Source organism: Centruroides sculpturatus, unplaced genomic scaffold (genome assembly GCF_000671375.1).
Source record: "Centruroides sculpturatus isolate CEXI.00-Female unplaced genomic scaffold, Cexi_2.0 scaffold1804, whole genome shotgun sequence".
NCBI classification, from domain to species: Eukaryota; Metazoa; Arthropoda; class Arachnida; order Scorpiones; family Buthidae; genus Centruroides; species Centruroides sculpturatus.
Genome location: NW_019386031.1, coordinates 85,799 through 99,318, shown reverse-complemented (window position 1 = coordinate 99,318; position 13,520 = coordinate 85,799). Strand labels below are relative to the sequence as shown.

Here is a 13,520-nt window from a genome sequence, read left to right as displayed (position 1 = left end):
CAACTTTCCAAGCACGGTTCAAGTTTTAGCATTCTGGCATTGGTGGTTTGGCTCCTTTCTGATGGGACTGCCAATCTTATCAGGCAATTCTTGAACAACATTTACTGTCGTCCATAGCCCATCTTCGGCCGCATAGAGGTACGATTTTTCAGCGAAATCCCGCCAAGCCGCATACTGTGCGCTCCATTAGTGCTTGGCTTTCCCAAAATACTGCCCAAGTTCTCATGATTCAAATTCGCTCTATCTCAGTCCGATCAACGATCTTTCGCGTGTTCTCGAGAAACAGGTGCTGTAATGCAAATCGGAATTAGAAATCAACTGAAAACGATTCTTCAAGAAACATGGACCAACATTCTACAAGATGTTTTCCGTGACTAGGCGAGATGCCAACGTGTACGCTGCAAAGTGAAGATCCACGAAGTGGTAATTGCATGTGAATGCTGAGTGTGCATAAATTTATGGTCTCCTAAATTTATTTTAGAGGAATAATGATTTCAGGTGTGTATTGGAGACTCCTGTTACAAAAATTGAGCCAATTTTTTTGTAAGCCGTAGCTCAAGTAGTTTAATTTATTTACTAATTAAACGAAGTTGCAAAGGAGTCCAGTTTTCTTACCATTTATCACAATCACGAATGCAGTGCGTGTATATTTATTGCCACTGAAAATAGAAATAGATCCACAGTAAGATATGTCTGATATCTGAAGAATAATTTACCAAAAAAATTTTAGTTTAATTCAATTTCATAAAAACTTTTGAAAATTTTTAGTGATTTATGATTCGAAATTATTTATTTTAGCTTCTAACATTTTAATTTAATGTTTATCGTTCTAGCTAAACCTATTCACAACACAATGTTCGTCGTCTTAGTGGCTATTGTATTCGAGGTCATCATCATTAATTTTCGATACATTCAAGACTATGAACCGCCCGAATTTATCCTCAACATATTTTCAGGAACCATTGCTAAATTATTAATAATTAATTCAGTTCGCACGGAAGAGAAACCAATGGACAAAATGAATTTGTACGAAAATCAAGACGAATTGGCTCCTCTTCAACGACTAACGAAAAACGAAAACTGGCAAATAATTGCTCAAATTCTGGATAGAATATTGTTCATTTTTTATGTACTATTACTATGTTCTATACCTAAAACAATATAAACTTGAATTTTGATGACTTTATTCAAATTCAAACATTGAAGAATATTAAATATAATAGTGTGTGTATACTATTCAGTTTTCTTTAGTTTTAAATTCACAGAAAATTATAATACAAACGGGTCAGATGGCCCAGACAATTAAAGAGTAAGTTTACTGCTTTGAATAACCGGAATCGAATCTGGTAGAGCAACCAGGGAATTTTTCGTAGGTTGTTTTTCTTAAAAATGCCTAATCCCGTCCCAAGCCACCTGGCTGCCCCTATTGTAGGCATGGTGAAATTCATGATGAGCATGACTAATAACTCATCCATATTTTGCTAGATATGGAGTTTTCCATGATCCATGAAAAACTCCATATTTTGCTAGCAGTCTCTAGCGGCCAACATTAGTAAATGTAACGAGAGTAATTGCACCGAAACACACAATATGGCAATGTTTTACATGTGTCATTCATGAATTCCAGTATGTCTCCCATGCAATGAGTTACAACTAACATATCCTTGTATGAATACGTACACATACCAGGCACACACACGTAAATTAAAGTATCGTTTATATGTTTCGCATTTTCACATTTATTTTAAAAAGTCCTGGAATTATTACAATGTTCAATATTAACATAGAACTAAAGACTGTTAGTTTATATACGAAAATTCAAAAATAAATTTATAAAAAAGTACAATTATAATCATATTACTAGGGCACCCGAGTCTTGACTATGCAACAATTACTTAGAAATTTATTACCCTTAATCAGATATGATCTTCCGAAAAGATTAGAGTTTCTCGAAAGAAGAGTTGTAAATGGAATGCCGCTTATTATGTATTTGAATGTCTGGTCTAAATTATAATGTTGTATTCAGAAAATTAATGATTTTATTAGCTGTTTTACATAAATACACATTTTAATAATATGTAACGTAACGCGTTTGTATATACAGTACTGTATACTCTTGTGTATACTGTATATACGTTTCCAAAATGCCTTATAACAGTTTGCTGTGATATCTGTGTACTTATGCATGTAGATGAGTGAGCCATAATATAACTTGCAGTACTGTGTTGTTTGTGTTTTTCTGTTCTACAAACATGTATTATGGAGATTATTAAGGATTAAGGAGAGGTCCACTCTACCATCCGTCTTTCGGATGGTAGAGTGGACCTCTCCTTAAAAGTCTGGTGGATTTTCCAGTTTCTCATAACAATGAGAGAAATTCTAAAACGCTTTGGAAATACGAAACAATGTCCGCCATTATTCTGGCTTTCTGATCATTCCACCTGGCAGAAAAGCATTTATATGATGTACTTCAGTCATAAGAAAAGAGATCAAGCTGACAGAACCAATACAGAGTCAATTAAAAATCTTTTCTTGATCAAATAATACTGTAAATCTATAATAACTTATATACAATATTGTTAAATTATAGGAACTAAATTTTCAAACCAAGAATTAATTGTACAACAGATGAAAACAGCAAAAAGAAATTTGAATGTAGGCCTAATTGAGTTTACTTTATCAATGTACAGCTGTAGGTGGTTAATCTACCTGAAAAATGTAATAATTGTAATTTTTAAAATATATAGTCTTTATTATAATTGAAGTTTTAGAAATGTTTTAAATATTTGATATCTATGGTATAATAAGCCCTAATATACTATTTACAAGTGTTTTATTTATGTACAAACAATTATTTTAAATAGTATTAATGTAAGGACAAACAGCAGACATTTTAATAATAACCTATAAATTGTTAGGGCAGAATATCATTCAGATACTAGTACAACAGTACGCAGGTGATTGTCATCAAAGATACCATTATCGAGGGGTGTTTGTTGATTCTGTTTTCTGGATTCAATCTGACGTATAACAATGGCTGCGTATAAACTTTACACGATGTTTCTGTGTATTTTACCCTTCCTAGCGAAGGGAAATCTTAACGACGGTTATCAGCATTTACTCGAAGAAATTGATACTGTTACAGAAATGGAATTAGAGGTATTTGGTAATGAAACGATTATGGATCATTATCGAAGGTTAAGACAACATTTAACAGCAGATTATGACGTTAATGCTCGCCCTGTTAAGTACAACACTAACGTCACAGAAGTTCATGTGTTTATAGATCCTTTATCTATCATGAACGTGGTAAGATTTCTATTTGTTTCGGTTTGGATAATTGTATAAAATTCATTTAAATATTTACATTTATGTTTTCAGGATGAAGAGAAACAAACCATGGATTTAGACTGTATTATCGTTCTAGTAAGTTTATAAAATTTAACTAAATAAGTTCTGTTACTGTCAATAACATATAAATTATAATAAATTTCATTAAAATTACACTTTCAAAAACAATAAAGAATAATGTTATTTTGCTGTTTGCAAATTGGTAGAATTAATAATAATGTTCATAAAATTTTATGTTATTAAAAGGATATTTAAAAGGGTGAGTAGAATTATAACAAACTTAAATTTGAATTATAAAATTTTAATTTAGTGCTGGATAGATGAACATTTGATTTGGAAAGAAAGAGAATTTAATAATATTTCAATGATAACTATGCCACCAAAATCTATTTGGAAACCAGATATTTACGAAATACATTACGGGTAAGTTAATTTTTCAAATCTATTATCCGTTTTTATTAATTTATTAAATTCTTTCAATTCTACTATATTTATTCATGAGCATTGTAGAAATTGCATCTCAAGTTTTTGTGTAAAATCACTGAGCACTCGTTTGTGTCTCACTATAGGACTCGACATGTGAAATTTACCAGGTTTTCTTTACGAGTATAACACTTAAATCAGATCCAGTTTTCCATACAAAATACTCTGAAATGGATCCTTTGTCAGATCGGACGAGTCGCAATATTATTTCATTAATCTAATTTAACTCAATCGCCTTCGAAATGAGATTAATCTTCTAGGTAATCCAAAGTAACAGGTCAATACAAAATTGCGTTTTGATTACATCATCAGAAACCCAGTTTTTCCTTTTTTAACTCTCCCTCCTTTTGGGCTCTAAGAAACTTATCGTGGCCACAATAGGGCGAGTATGTGTTGACGGATGAAACCCAACACGTCCAGACAAACCACCTGGTGATTTTCGACTGGCAGGATTCGATTCCGGGTCCTCTAAAAAGTAGGTTGACGACCTAATCCCGCAGCAATCTGGTCGGTTAAAGGTCTAGTTTTAATTACAATTCATAATCCTAAGACAGATGTCAAGCTAGCATCTGTCTTAGGATTATGGAGTTTACTACAGGAATAGTTTTTGTAGTAAACTCTACGTTTATAGCCTGGATCTTATATTTAACTCTAATTTTTGTAGTGACCTTTTAGTGTTAACATAAATTAAATGTAGGAGAATATATACCATGTAATTTGCATTTTCAAGATGATATTGACTATTAAACACAATATACATAAAAAAATTATTTGAACAATTCTGATGTCAGAAGATTAGTTATTATAATGCTGAATTATATTTAAACTTCTTAATTTAATTACAGTGTATTAATTAGTGTTCATGGTTATTTAACTTTCATTTCTTACGAATTTCTTCACGTATATGTTTAAATAAACCCTATTTAAATGGTTCTTTCAAACACCATAACCGTGTATTTCTATTAATAGGACTTATTATACTGGTGTATAAAATTATAGCAACACAGTCACACAGATTAAAATTGGTTTATTTATGATTACAGGTAATCATAAATAAACCAATTTTAATCTGTGTGACTGTGTTGCTATAATTTTATACACCAGTATAATAAGTCCTATTAATAGAAATACACGGTTATGGTGTTTGAAAGAACCATTTAAATAGGGTTTATTTAAACATATACGTGAAGAAATTCGTAAGAAATGAAAGTTAAATAACCATGAACACTAATTAATACACTGTAATTAAATTAAGAAGTTTAAATATAATTCAGCATTATAATAACTAATCTTCTGACATCAGAATTGTTCAAATAATTTTTTTATGTATATTGTGTTTAATAGTCAATATCATCTTGAAAATGCAAATTACATGGTATATATTCTCCTACATTTAATTTATGTTAACACTAAAAGGTCACTACAAAAATTAGAGTTAAATATAAGATCCAGGCTATAAACGTAGAGTTTACTACAAAAACTATTCCTGTAGTAAACTCCATAATCCTAAGACAGATGCTAGCTTGACATCTGTCTTAGGATTATGAATTGTAATTAAAACTAGACCTTTAACCGACCAGATTGCTGCGGGATTAGGTCGTCAACCTACTTTTTAGAGGACCCGGAATCGAATCCTGCCAGTCGAAAATCACCAGGTGGTTTGTCTGGACGTGTTGGGTTTCATCCGTCAACACATACTCGCCCTATTGTGGCCACGATAAGTTTCTTAGAGCCCAAAAGGAGGGAGAGTTAAAAAAGGAAAAACTGGGTTTCTGATGATGTAATCAAAACGCAATTTTGTATTGACCTGTTACTTTGGATTACCTAGAAGATTAATCTCATTTCGAAGGCGATTGAGTTAAATTAGATTAATGAAATAATATTGCGACTCGTCCGATCTGACAAAGGATCCATTTCAGAGTATTTTGTATGGAAAACTGGATCTGATTTAAGTGTTATACTCGTAAAGAAAACCTGGTAAATTTCACATGTCGAGTCCTATAGTGAGACACAAACGAGTGCTCAGTGATTTTACACAAAAACTTGAGATGCAATTTCTACAATGCTCATGAATAAATATAGTAGAATTGAAAGAATTTAATAAATTAATAAAAACGGATAATAGATTTGAAAAATTAACTTACCCGTAATGTATTTCGTAAATATCTGGTTTCCAAATAGATTTTGGTGGCATAGTTATCATTGAAATATTATTAAATTCTCTTTCTTTCCAAATCAAATGTTCATCTATCCAGCACTAAATTAAAATTTTATAATTCAAATTTAAGTTTGTTATAATTCTACTCACCCTTTTAAATATCCTTTTAATAACATAAAATTTTATGAACATTATTATTAATTCTACCAATTTGCAAACAGCAAAATAACATTATTCTTTATTGTTTTTGAAAGTGTAATTTTAATGAAATTTATTATAATTTATATGTTATTGACAGTAACAGAACTTATTTAGTTAAATTTTATAAACTTACTAGAACGATAATACAGTCTAAATCCATGGTTTGTTTCTCTTCATCCTGAAAACATAAATGTAAATATTTAAATGAATTTTATACAATTATCCAAACCGAAACAAATAGAAATCTTACCACGTTCATGATAGATAAAGGATCTATAAACACATGAACTTCTGTGACGTTAGTGTTGTACTTAACAGGGCGAGCATTAACGTCATAATCTGCTGTTAAATGTTGTCTTAACCTTCGATAATGATCCATAATCGTTTCATTACCAAATACCTCTAATTCCATTTCTGTAACAGTATCAATTTCTTCGAGTAAATGCTGATAACCGTCGTTAAGATTTCCCTTCGCTAGGAAGGGTAAAATACACAGAAACATCGTGTAAAGTTTATACGCAGCCATTGTTATACGTCAGATTGAATCCAGAAAACAGAATCAACAAACACCCCTCGATAATGGTATCTTTGATGACAATCACCTGCGTACTGTTGTACTAGTATCTGAATGATATTCTGCCCTAACAATTTATAGGTTATTATTAAAATGTCTGCTGTTTGTCCTTACATTAATACTATTTAAAATAATTGTTTGTACATAAATAAAACACTTGTAAATAGTATATTAGGGCTTATTATACCATAGATATCAAATATTTAAAACATTTCTAAAACTTCAATTATAATAAAGACTATATATTTTAAAAATTACAATTATTACATTTTTCAGGTAGATTAACCACCTACAGCTGTACATTGATAAAGTAAACTCAATTAGGCCTACATTCAAATTTCTTTTTGCTGTTTTCATCTGTTGTACAATTAATTCTTGGTTTGAAAATTTAGTTCCTATAATTTAACAATATTGTATATAAGTTATTATAGATTTACAGTATTATTTGATCAAGAAAAGATTTTTAATTGACTCTGTATTGGTTCTGTCAGCTTGATCTCTTTTCTTATGACTGAAGTACATCATATAAATGCTTTTCTGCCAGGTGGAATGATCAGAAAGCCAGAATAATGGCGGACATTGTTTCGTATTTCCAAAGCGTTTTAGAATTTCTCTCATTGTTATGAGAAACTGGAAAATCCACCAGACTTTTAAGGAGAGGTCCACTCTACCATCCGAAAGACGGATGGTAGAGTGGACCTCTCCTTAATCCTTAATAATCTCCATAATACATGTTTGTAGAACAGAAAAACACAAACAACACAGTACTGCAAGTTATATTATGGCTCACTCATCTACATGCATAAGTACACAGATATCACAGCAAACTGTTATAAGGCATTTTGGAAACGTATATACAGTATACACAAGAGTATACAGTACTGTATATACAAACGCGTTACGTTACATATTATTAAAATGTGTATTTATGTAAAACAGCTAATAAAATCATTAATTTTCTGAATACAACATTATAATTTAGACCAGACATTCAAATACATAATAAGCGGCATTCCATTTACAACTCTTCTTTCGAGAAACTCTAATCTTTTCGGAAGATCATATCTGATTAAGGGTAATAAATTTCTAAGTAATTGTTGCATAGTCAAGACTCGGGTGCCCTAGTAATATGATTATAATTGTACTTTTTTATAAATTTATTTTTGAATTTTCGTATATAAACTAACAGTCTTTAGTTCTATGTTAATATTGAACATTGTAATAATTCCAGGACTTTTTAAAATAAATGTGAAAATGCGAAACATATAAACGATACTTTAATTTACGTGTGTGTGCCTGGTATGTGTACGTATTCATACAAGGATATGTTAGTTGTAACTCATTGCATGGGAGACATACTGGAATTCATGAATGACACATGTAAAACATTGCCATATTGTGTGTTTCGGTGCAATTACTCTCGTTACATTTACTAATGTTGGCCGCTAGAGACTGCTAGCAAAATATGGAGTTTTTCATGGATCATGGAAAACTCCATATCTAGCAAAATATGGATGAGTTATTAGTCATGCTCATCATGAATTTCACCATGCCTACAATAGGGGCAGCCAGGTGGCTTGGGACGGGATTAGGCATTTTTAAGAAAAACAACCTACGAAAAATTCCCTGGTTGCTCTACCAGATTCGATTCCGGTTATTCAAAGCAGTAAACTTACTCTTTAATTGTCTGGGCCATCTGACCCGTTTGTATTATAATTTTCTGTGAATTTAAAACTAAAGAAAACTGAATAGTATACACACACTATTATATTTAATATTCTTCAATGTTTGAATTTGAATAAAGTCATCAAAATTCAAGTTTATATTGTTTTAGGTATAGAACATAGTAATAGTACATAAAAAATGAACAATATTCTATCCAGAATTTGAGCAATTATTTGCCAGTTTTCGTTTTTCGTTAGTCGTTGAAGAGGAGCCAATTCGTCTTGATTTTCGTACAAATTCATTTTGTCCATTGNATTCATATATCTCGAAATGTTTTACATAATTAAAAAACTTAAGACATAAACAATCATTCCAACAGTTGTTTCGACTCTTATTATTAAAAAACAATACTTATCGACAACAATGGAGATAATTTCAAGTATTGTAAGTGCTATGCATTTATCTCTACTTTTAAACATTAATAATTCAGTGTGACTTCTACGATCGAAATTATATTTAATTAAGAAAATTTAATTAAGAAAAATTAATCATGGTTCAATTAGAATAAAAGATTATTACAGTCTTCAGTTTAACTAGAACATCTTCGATCTGCCATGTAATAAAAGATTGACGCAGGTTAATGTATCAACCAACCTCGCTTTAGTGTTAGCACCATTTTGATTACGACATTCTCAGCATGAGGTAAGTATGTATTATTTAATGTATCTGTTAGCGCGAAGTTCATAAAGTGAATATTCTGTTGTTTCTTCATATTCATTACAACTTCCTTACTAACACCCTTCATGATAACATTAAAAACTGAATCATTATCTAATTTGTTCATCGCATCCATTCACTTACATATCACGCCGTAAACAACACATAACACCGACATCGCTTTCCAAAATCCAACCCTTAGATCCTCGTCCTGGAAAGTGGAAATGTCACTCGATAATTTTGAATAATGGCTAAATTGGATGTGGTACAATAGATATACTAGTACACACTACAATTTATAGAAGCTTTCCTGTGAAAGTTTCTGGCTACCGATATAAGGGATGTTTGAAAAACAATGCTGAAACTTATACGGATAGTGCTATTTAGTCATGCAAAGAAAATACAGACAAGTGTATGTTCGGAGGTGTTATCCACCGGTTGGTAACTGACAGACATTGAAGATGGGAACCAGAGTCTGAATAAATGAGCGAATGAGTCCGACTGTATTATTTAATACTGGATATTACGATGGCGATACCTCCCTGATTAATTTTACGATAAACTTTTGGATCCGAACCTAATTTAGCACCGAGTACTAGAGATTTAGAATTTAAGACCGACAACTTTTGAAAAAAATGTGAATGTAGCTACCCGCTAAGAAATAAATTAGTAATTATACGACTAAAGAACATAAATAAAGTCAAATACTGTGTTTAACTGTTGTGTCTATCCGACATTGGTACAAAACGTAGGCGAAGATAGCAATTTTTAGTTTTAAAAATGTATTTTCGGTGTGTCTAACGTTTTAAAGGCCTTCATTTTTAATCTCGTGATTTTCCTGTAGGACTACAAATGCAAACAATAAGCTTAATTTAATCTCAAAAAAGAAAAATACAATTTCATTATCAATTTAATATACTTTTACTTTATAACACGGTAGTTGAATAGTATCAAATTCTCCGGTAGTTGACGTTTTGAGATTTCTTAACCCGAAAAAGTAAAAAAAGGAAAAAAGTACATGGACAGGTTCGTTTTTTTTAACTGTGCAAACGTCTTATTGTTTCTTAAAAACAAAAAAATACAGCAACAAGTTGCGAAACATTCCCGGCAACATGACGTCACGAGATGTTATAAAATAATAACTTTTATATTATTAATTAACATAAAATGATAAAAAACTTAATATTAAGGATAGAGATGAATTTTATTCAAAAAATTGTAAATGCTGATAAAAAGTAGGTTAATATCTTTATTAATGGTGCATAATTATTTGTGTACACCTCTACAGGAAACTGGCATTCGCTCGTTGATGAAAAAAATGGCTGCTAGTTGTTTTAAGGATAGATTTTAGCGCTGTTTTGTTCATATTTTCTAATTACATAACTAAGTTACAAGGAAGTGAAACTGTGTCGCAACTTTATTAACCATAAAAAGTCATGGGCATCCTAGTTGGACTCGAATCCGCATGTCAAAACAATTGACAGTAACGTTTCTTTCAGATATTTAGTAATGACATATTATTAACTACATACATAAGCATACAATAAACTTAATAAAACATATTTTGCAATTAAAAGAACATTCCTAATAATCATCTATGTGTAAATTAGAAGAAAACACTTAAAATTTAAATTTATATTGTTTTAGGTATAGAACTAAGCAATAGAACGTAAAAAATGAACAATATTCTATCTACAATTTGAGCAATTATTTGCCAGTTTTCGTTTTTCGTTAGTCGTTGAAGAGGAGCCAATTCGTCTTGATTTTCGTACAAATTCACTTTGTCCATTGGTTTCTCTTCCGTGCGAACTGAATTAATTATTAATAATTTAGCAATGGTTCCTGAAAATATGTTGAGGATAAATTCGGGCGGTTCATAGTCTTGAATGTATCGAAAATTAATGATGATGACCTCGAATACAATAGCCACTAAGACGACGAACATTGTGTTGTGAATAGGTTTAGCTAGAACGATAAACATTAAATTAAAATGTTAGAAGCTAAAATAAATAATTTCGAATCATAAATCACTAAAAATTTTCAAAAGTTTTTATGAAATTGAATTAAACTAAAATTTTTTTGGTAAATTATTCTTCAGATATCAGACATATCTTACTGTGGATCTATTTCTATTTTCAGTGGCAATAAATATACACGCACTGCATTCGTGATTGTGATAAATGGTAAGAAAACTGGACTCCTTTGCAACTTCGTTTAATTAGTAAATAAATTAAACTACTTGAGCTACGGCTTACAAAAAAATTGGCTCAATTTTTGTAACAGGAGTCTCCAATACACACCTGAAATCATTATTCCTCTAAAATAAATTTAGGAGACCATAAATTTATGCACACTCAGCATTCACATGCAATTACCACTTCGTGGATCTTCACTTTGCAGCGTACACGTTGGCATCTCGCCTAGTCACGGAAAACATCTTGTAGAATGTTGGTCCATGTTTCTTGAAGAATCGTTTTCAGTTGATTTCTAATTCCGATTTGCATTACAGCACCTGTTTCTCGAGAACACGCGAAAGATCGTTGATCGGACTGAGATAGAGCGAATTTGAATCATGAGAACTTGGGCAGTATTTTGGGAAAGCCAAGCACTAATGGAGCGCACAGTATGCGGCTTGGCGGGATTTCGCTGAAAAATCGTACCTCTATGCGGCCGAAGATGGGCTATGGACGACAGTAAATGTTGTTCAAGAATTGCCTGATAAGATTGGCAGTCCCATCAGAAAGGAGCCAAACCACCAATGCCAGAATGCTAAAACTTGAACCGTGCTTGGAAAGTTGACTTTTTGCTTCTGTTTTGAGCGAGTCTTTTGTCCTGCCGACTGGATGACTGTACGTCCTAAATTTCTACATAGGGCAAAGATGATTTGTGAGACAAAATAATCTTTTGCTAGTCAAGTTCACAAACCACTTGTTCACAATTCACAAACGTTTATATTAACGATTAAAACTTACATACAGTTATGACGTTACAAAAATAAAACAATTACAATAATTCAGATATAGCAAAGTTCAAACGTCAATTAAACCACCACAACAGGTCCGTCGAAAAGGACTCCTTGCAACGTATTCCTTCAGACGTTAGTTACCGCACAGCGAGACGAAACAACCTTTTTATGCGAAGCTAATCAAACTTGAGTTGCCTGAATATGTCTTTGGCGAACTAAACTTCCCGCCTAATCTCAATCCTTTTATACGGATTGAGACGAATTTAATTCCACCAATCAGCGTTTAGTAGCGCTATCGGACGTCCGCTGGTCGTACGAAGTTTTCTAGCCAATCCGCGGTCGAGTTCCAAAACTACCAACATCGCCTGATCCACGTTTCCGTGACGACCGCCGTTAATCGTTCAAAACCAGGAAAAGCGCGGGAAATCGTACGTCCAGACGATTTATCCCGAAACCGCTATTGAGCTTCTGTCCAAGACAGGTGATCCTTACTCCATGCAAACCTCTTCTTTTGCTGCACTGGCGTCAAAATGGGCTTTCGCTTTCTCTTGTACAAACCGTAACCCATATAATGTAAACCTTTAGCTAGCAGTTCGTCGAGATAAGATTGACCTTTTCGTTCGTTCCACATTTCTGCAGCTTCCACGAACATATCAGGTTATGACAATCCAACAGAAAATTCCAGGGCTGTGGAGTCGGAGTCGGAGTCGTGGAGTTTTGGTGTTTTAGCCGGAGTCGGAGTCGTCAAAAAGTTCGCCGACTCCGACTCCTTTTTAATTACCAACTTCTTATGTATATAAAATGGAAAAGTATTGGAATCGTGTCAAATTTGACCCTCCAAGTTTTATTTTTTTGCAAATCTACACGTTTGGAGACCTCCCGAACCCCTCAAAAAAGACAGTAAAAGAAAAAATTCGCGCGCGTGTGTGTTGGCATCTAATTTGTTTAATTTCTTTATTTTCTTTCTGAGATATTAAACAATATCTCAGAATGGGTAAAGTTTAAGAAACGAAATGTGGCACTGTAGCTTGCGTATAAAGGGGCATTAATACTATTAAATTTTTGTTCTTAATTAAAGGTCGACAGGGTGAAGACCTAAAAGTGGTCATGTGTCATACCTCTTAATGAATATTTTACTCGTTATTAGCATTTAAAATTAGAAAAAAATAAAATAAAACTCGTCTCTAACTTCAAAGTAAGCTTTTTAACCATTTTATAATAGTACAGTAAAACCCATTAAGATGTTCTGGCCTAAAATGTTAGAATGTATACGGGGACACGATTTAGTTCAACAACTTTAACGCTAAATAACTAACTCCTGTATTAAACCATCTGACTCCGATTCTGACCACTCTGACCACAGAAATTATTGGGCTTCAAACGGGGTGAACAAAATCATGCCCCCC

At 32.3% G+C, this 13,520-nt stretch overlaps 3 protein-coding genes across 3 annotated transcripts in view; 1 reads left to right on the top strand and 2 right to left on the bottom strand.

The window, feature by feature from the left end:
• Positions 1-2,304: 2,304 nt before the first annotated feature.
• LOC111613215 (5-hydroxytryptamine receptor 3A-like) lies at positions 2,305-3,807 on the top strand. Its single transcript, XM_023354567.1, has 3 exons — positions 2,305-3,309; positions 3,382-3,426; positions 3,662-3,807. The coding sequence occupies exons 1-3, from the start codon at positions 3,034-3,036 to the stop codon at positions 3,776-3,778; spliced, it is 438 nt and encodes a 145-aa protein (XP_023210335.1). The 5' UTR covers positions 2,305-3,033; the 3' UTR covers positions 3,779-3,807.
• A 2,138-nt stretch (positions 3,808-5,945) lies between these two features.
• Positions 5,946-7,448, bottom strand: LOC111613213 (5-hydroxytryptamine receptor 3A-like). Its single transcript, XM_023354566.1, has 3 exons — positions 6,444-7,448; positions 6,327-6,371; positions 5,946-6,091 (listed from the first exon to the last, which is right to left on the bottom strand). The coding sequence occupies exons 1-3, from the start codon at positions 6,717-6,719 to the stop codon at positions 5,975-5,977; spliced, it is 438 nt and encodes a 145-aa protein (XP_023210334.1). The 5' UTR covers positions 6,720-7,448; the 3' UTR covers positions 5,946-5,974.
• A 59-nt stretch (positions 7,449-7,507) lies between these two features.
• The window catches only part of LOC111613211 (acetylcholine receptor subunit alpha-like), a 39,637-nt gene continuing 33,624 nt past the window's right edge, over positions 7,508-13,520 (bottom strand). The window contains exon 6 of the mRNA XM_023354563.1: positions 7,508-8,734. Within this exon, the coding sequence (XP_023210331.1) occupies positions 8,588-8,734 (147 nt within the window). The 3' untranslated portion in view covers positions 7,508-8,587. The remainder of the gene's footprint in view (positions 8,735-13,520) is intronic.

What these genes read in the sequence shown, in the direction of transcription:
- LOC111613215 (XM_023354567.1), top strand. Translation starts at nt 3,034, where the DNA reads ATGGCTGCGTATAAACTTTACACGATGTTTCTGTGTATTTTACCCTTC. An exon ending in CTTTATCTATCATGAACGTG is followed by an intron (nt 3,310 to 3,381) that starts GTAAGATTTCTA and finishes TTATGTTTTCAG; the next exon opens with GATGAAGAGAAACAAACCAT. An exon ending in TAGACTGTATTATCGTTCTA is followed by an intron (nt 3,427 to 3,661) that starts GTAAGTTTATAA and finishes ATTTTAATTTAG; the next exon opens with TGCTGGATAGATGAACATTT.
- LOC111613213 (XM_023354566.1), bottom strand. Translation starts at nt 6,719, where the DNA reads ATGGCTGCGTATAAACTTTACACGATGTTTCTGTGTATTTTACCCTTC. An exon ending in CTTTATCTATCATGAACGTG is followed by an intron (nt 6,372 to 6,443) that starts GTAAGATTTCTA and finishes TTATGTTTTCAG; the next exon opens with GATGAAGAGAAACAAACCAT. An exon ending in TAGACTGTATTATCGTTCTA is followed by an intron (nt 6,092 to 6,326) that starts GTAAGTTTATAA and finishes ATTTTAATTTAG; the next exon opens with TGCTGGATAGATGAACATTT.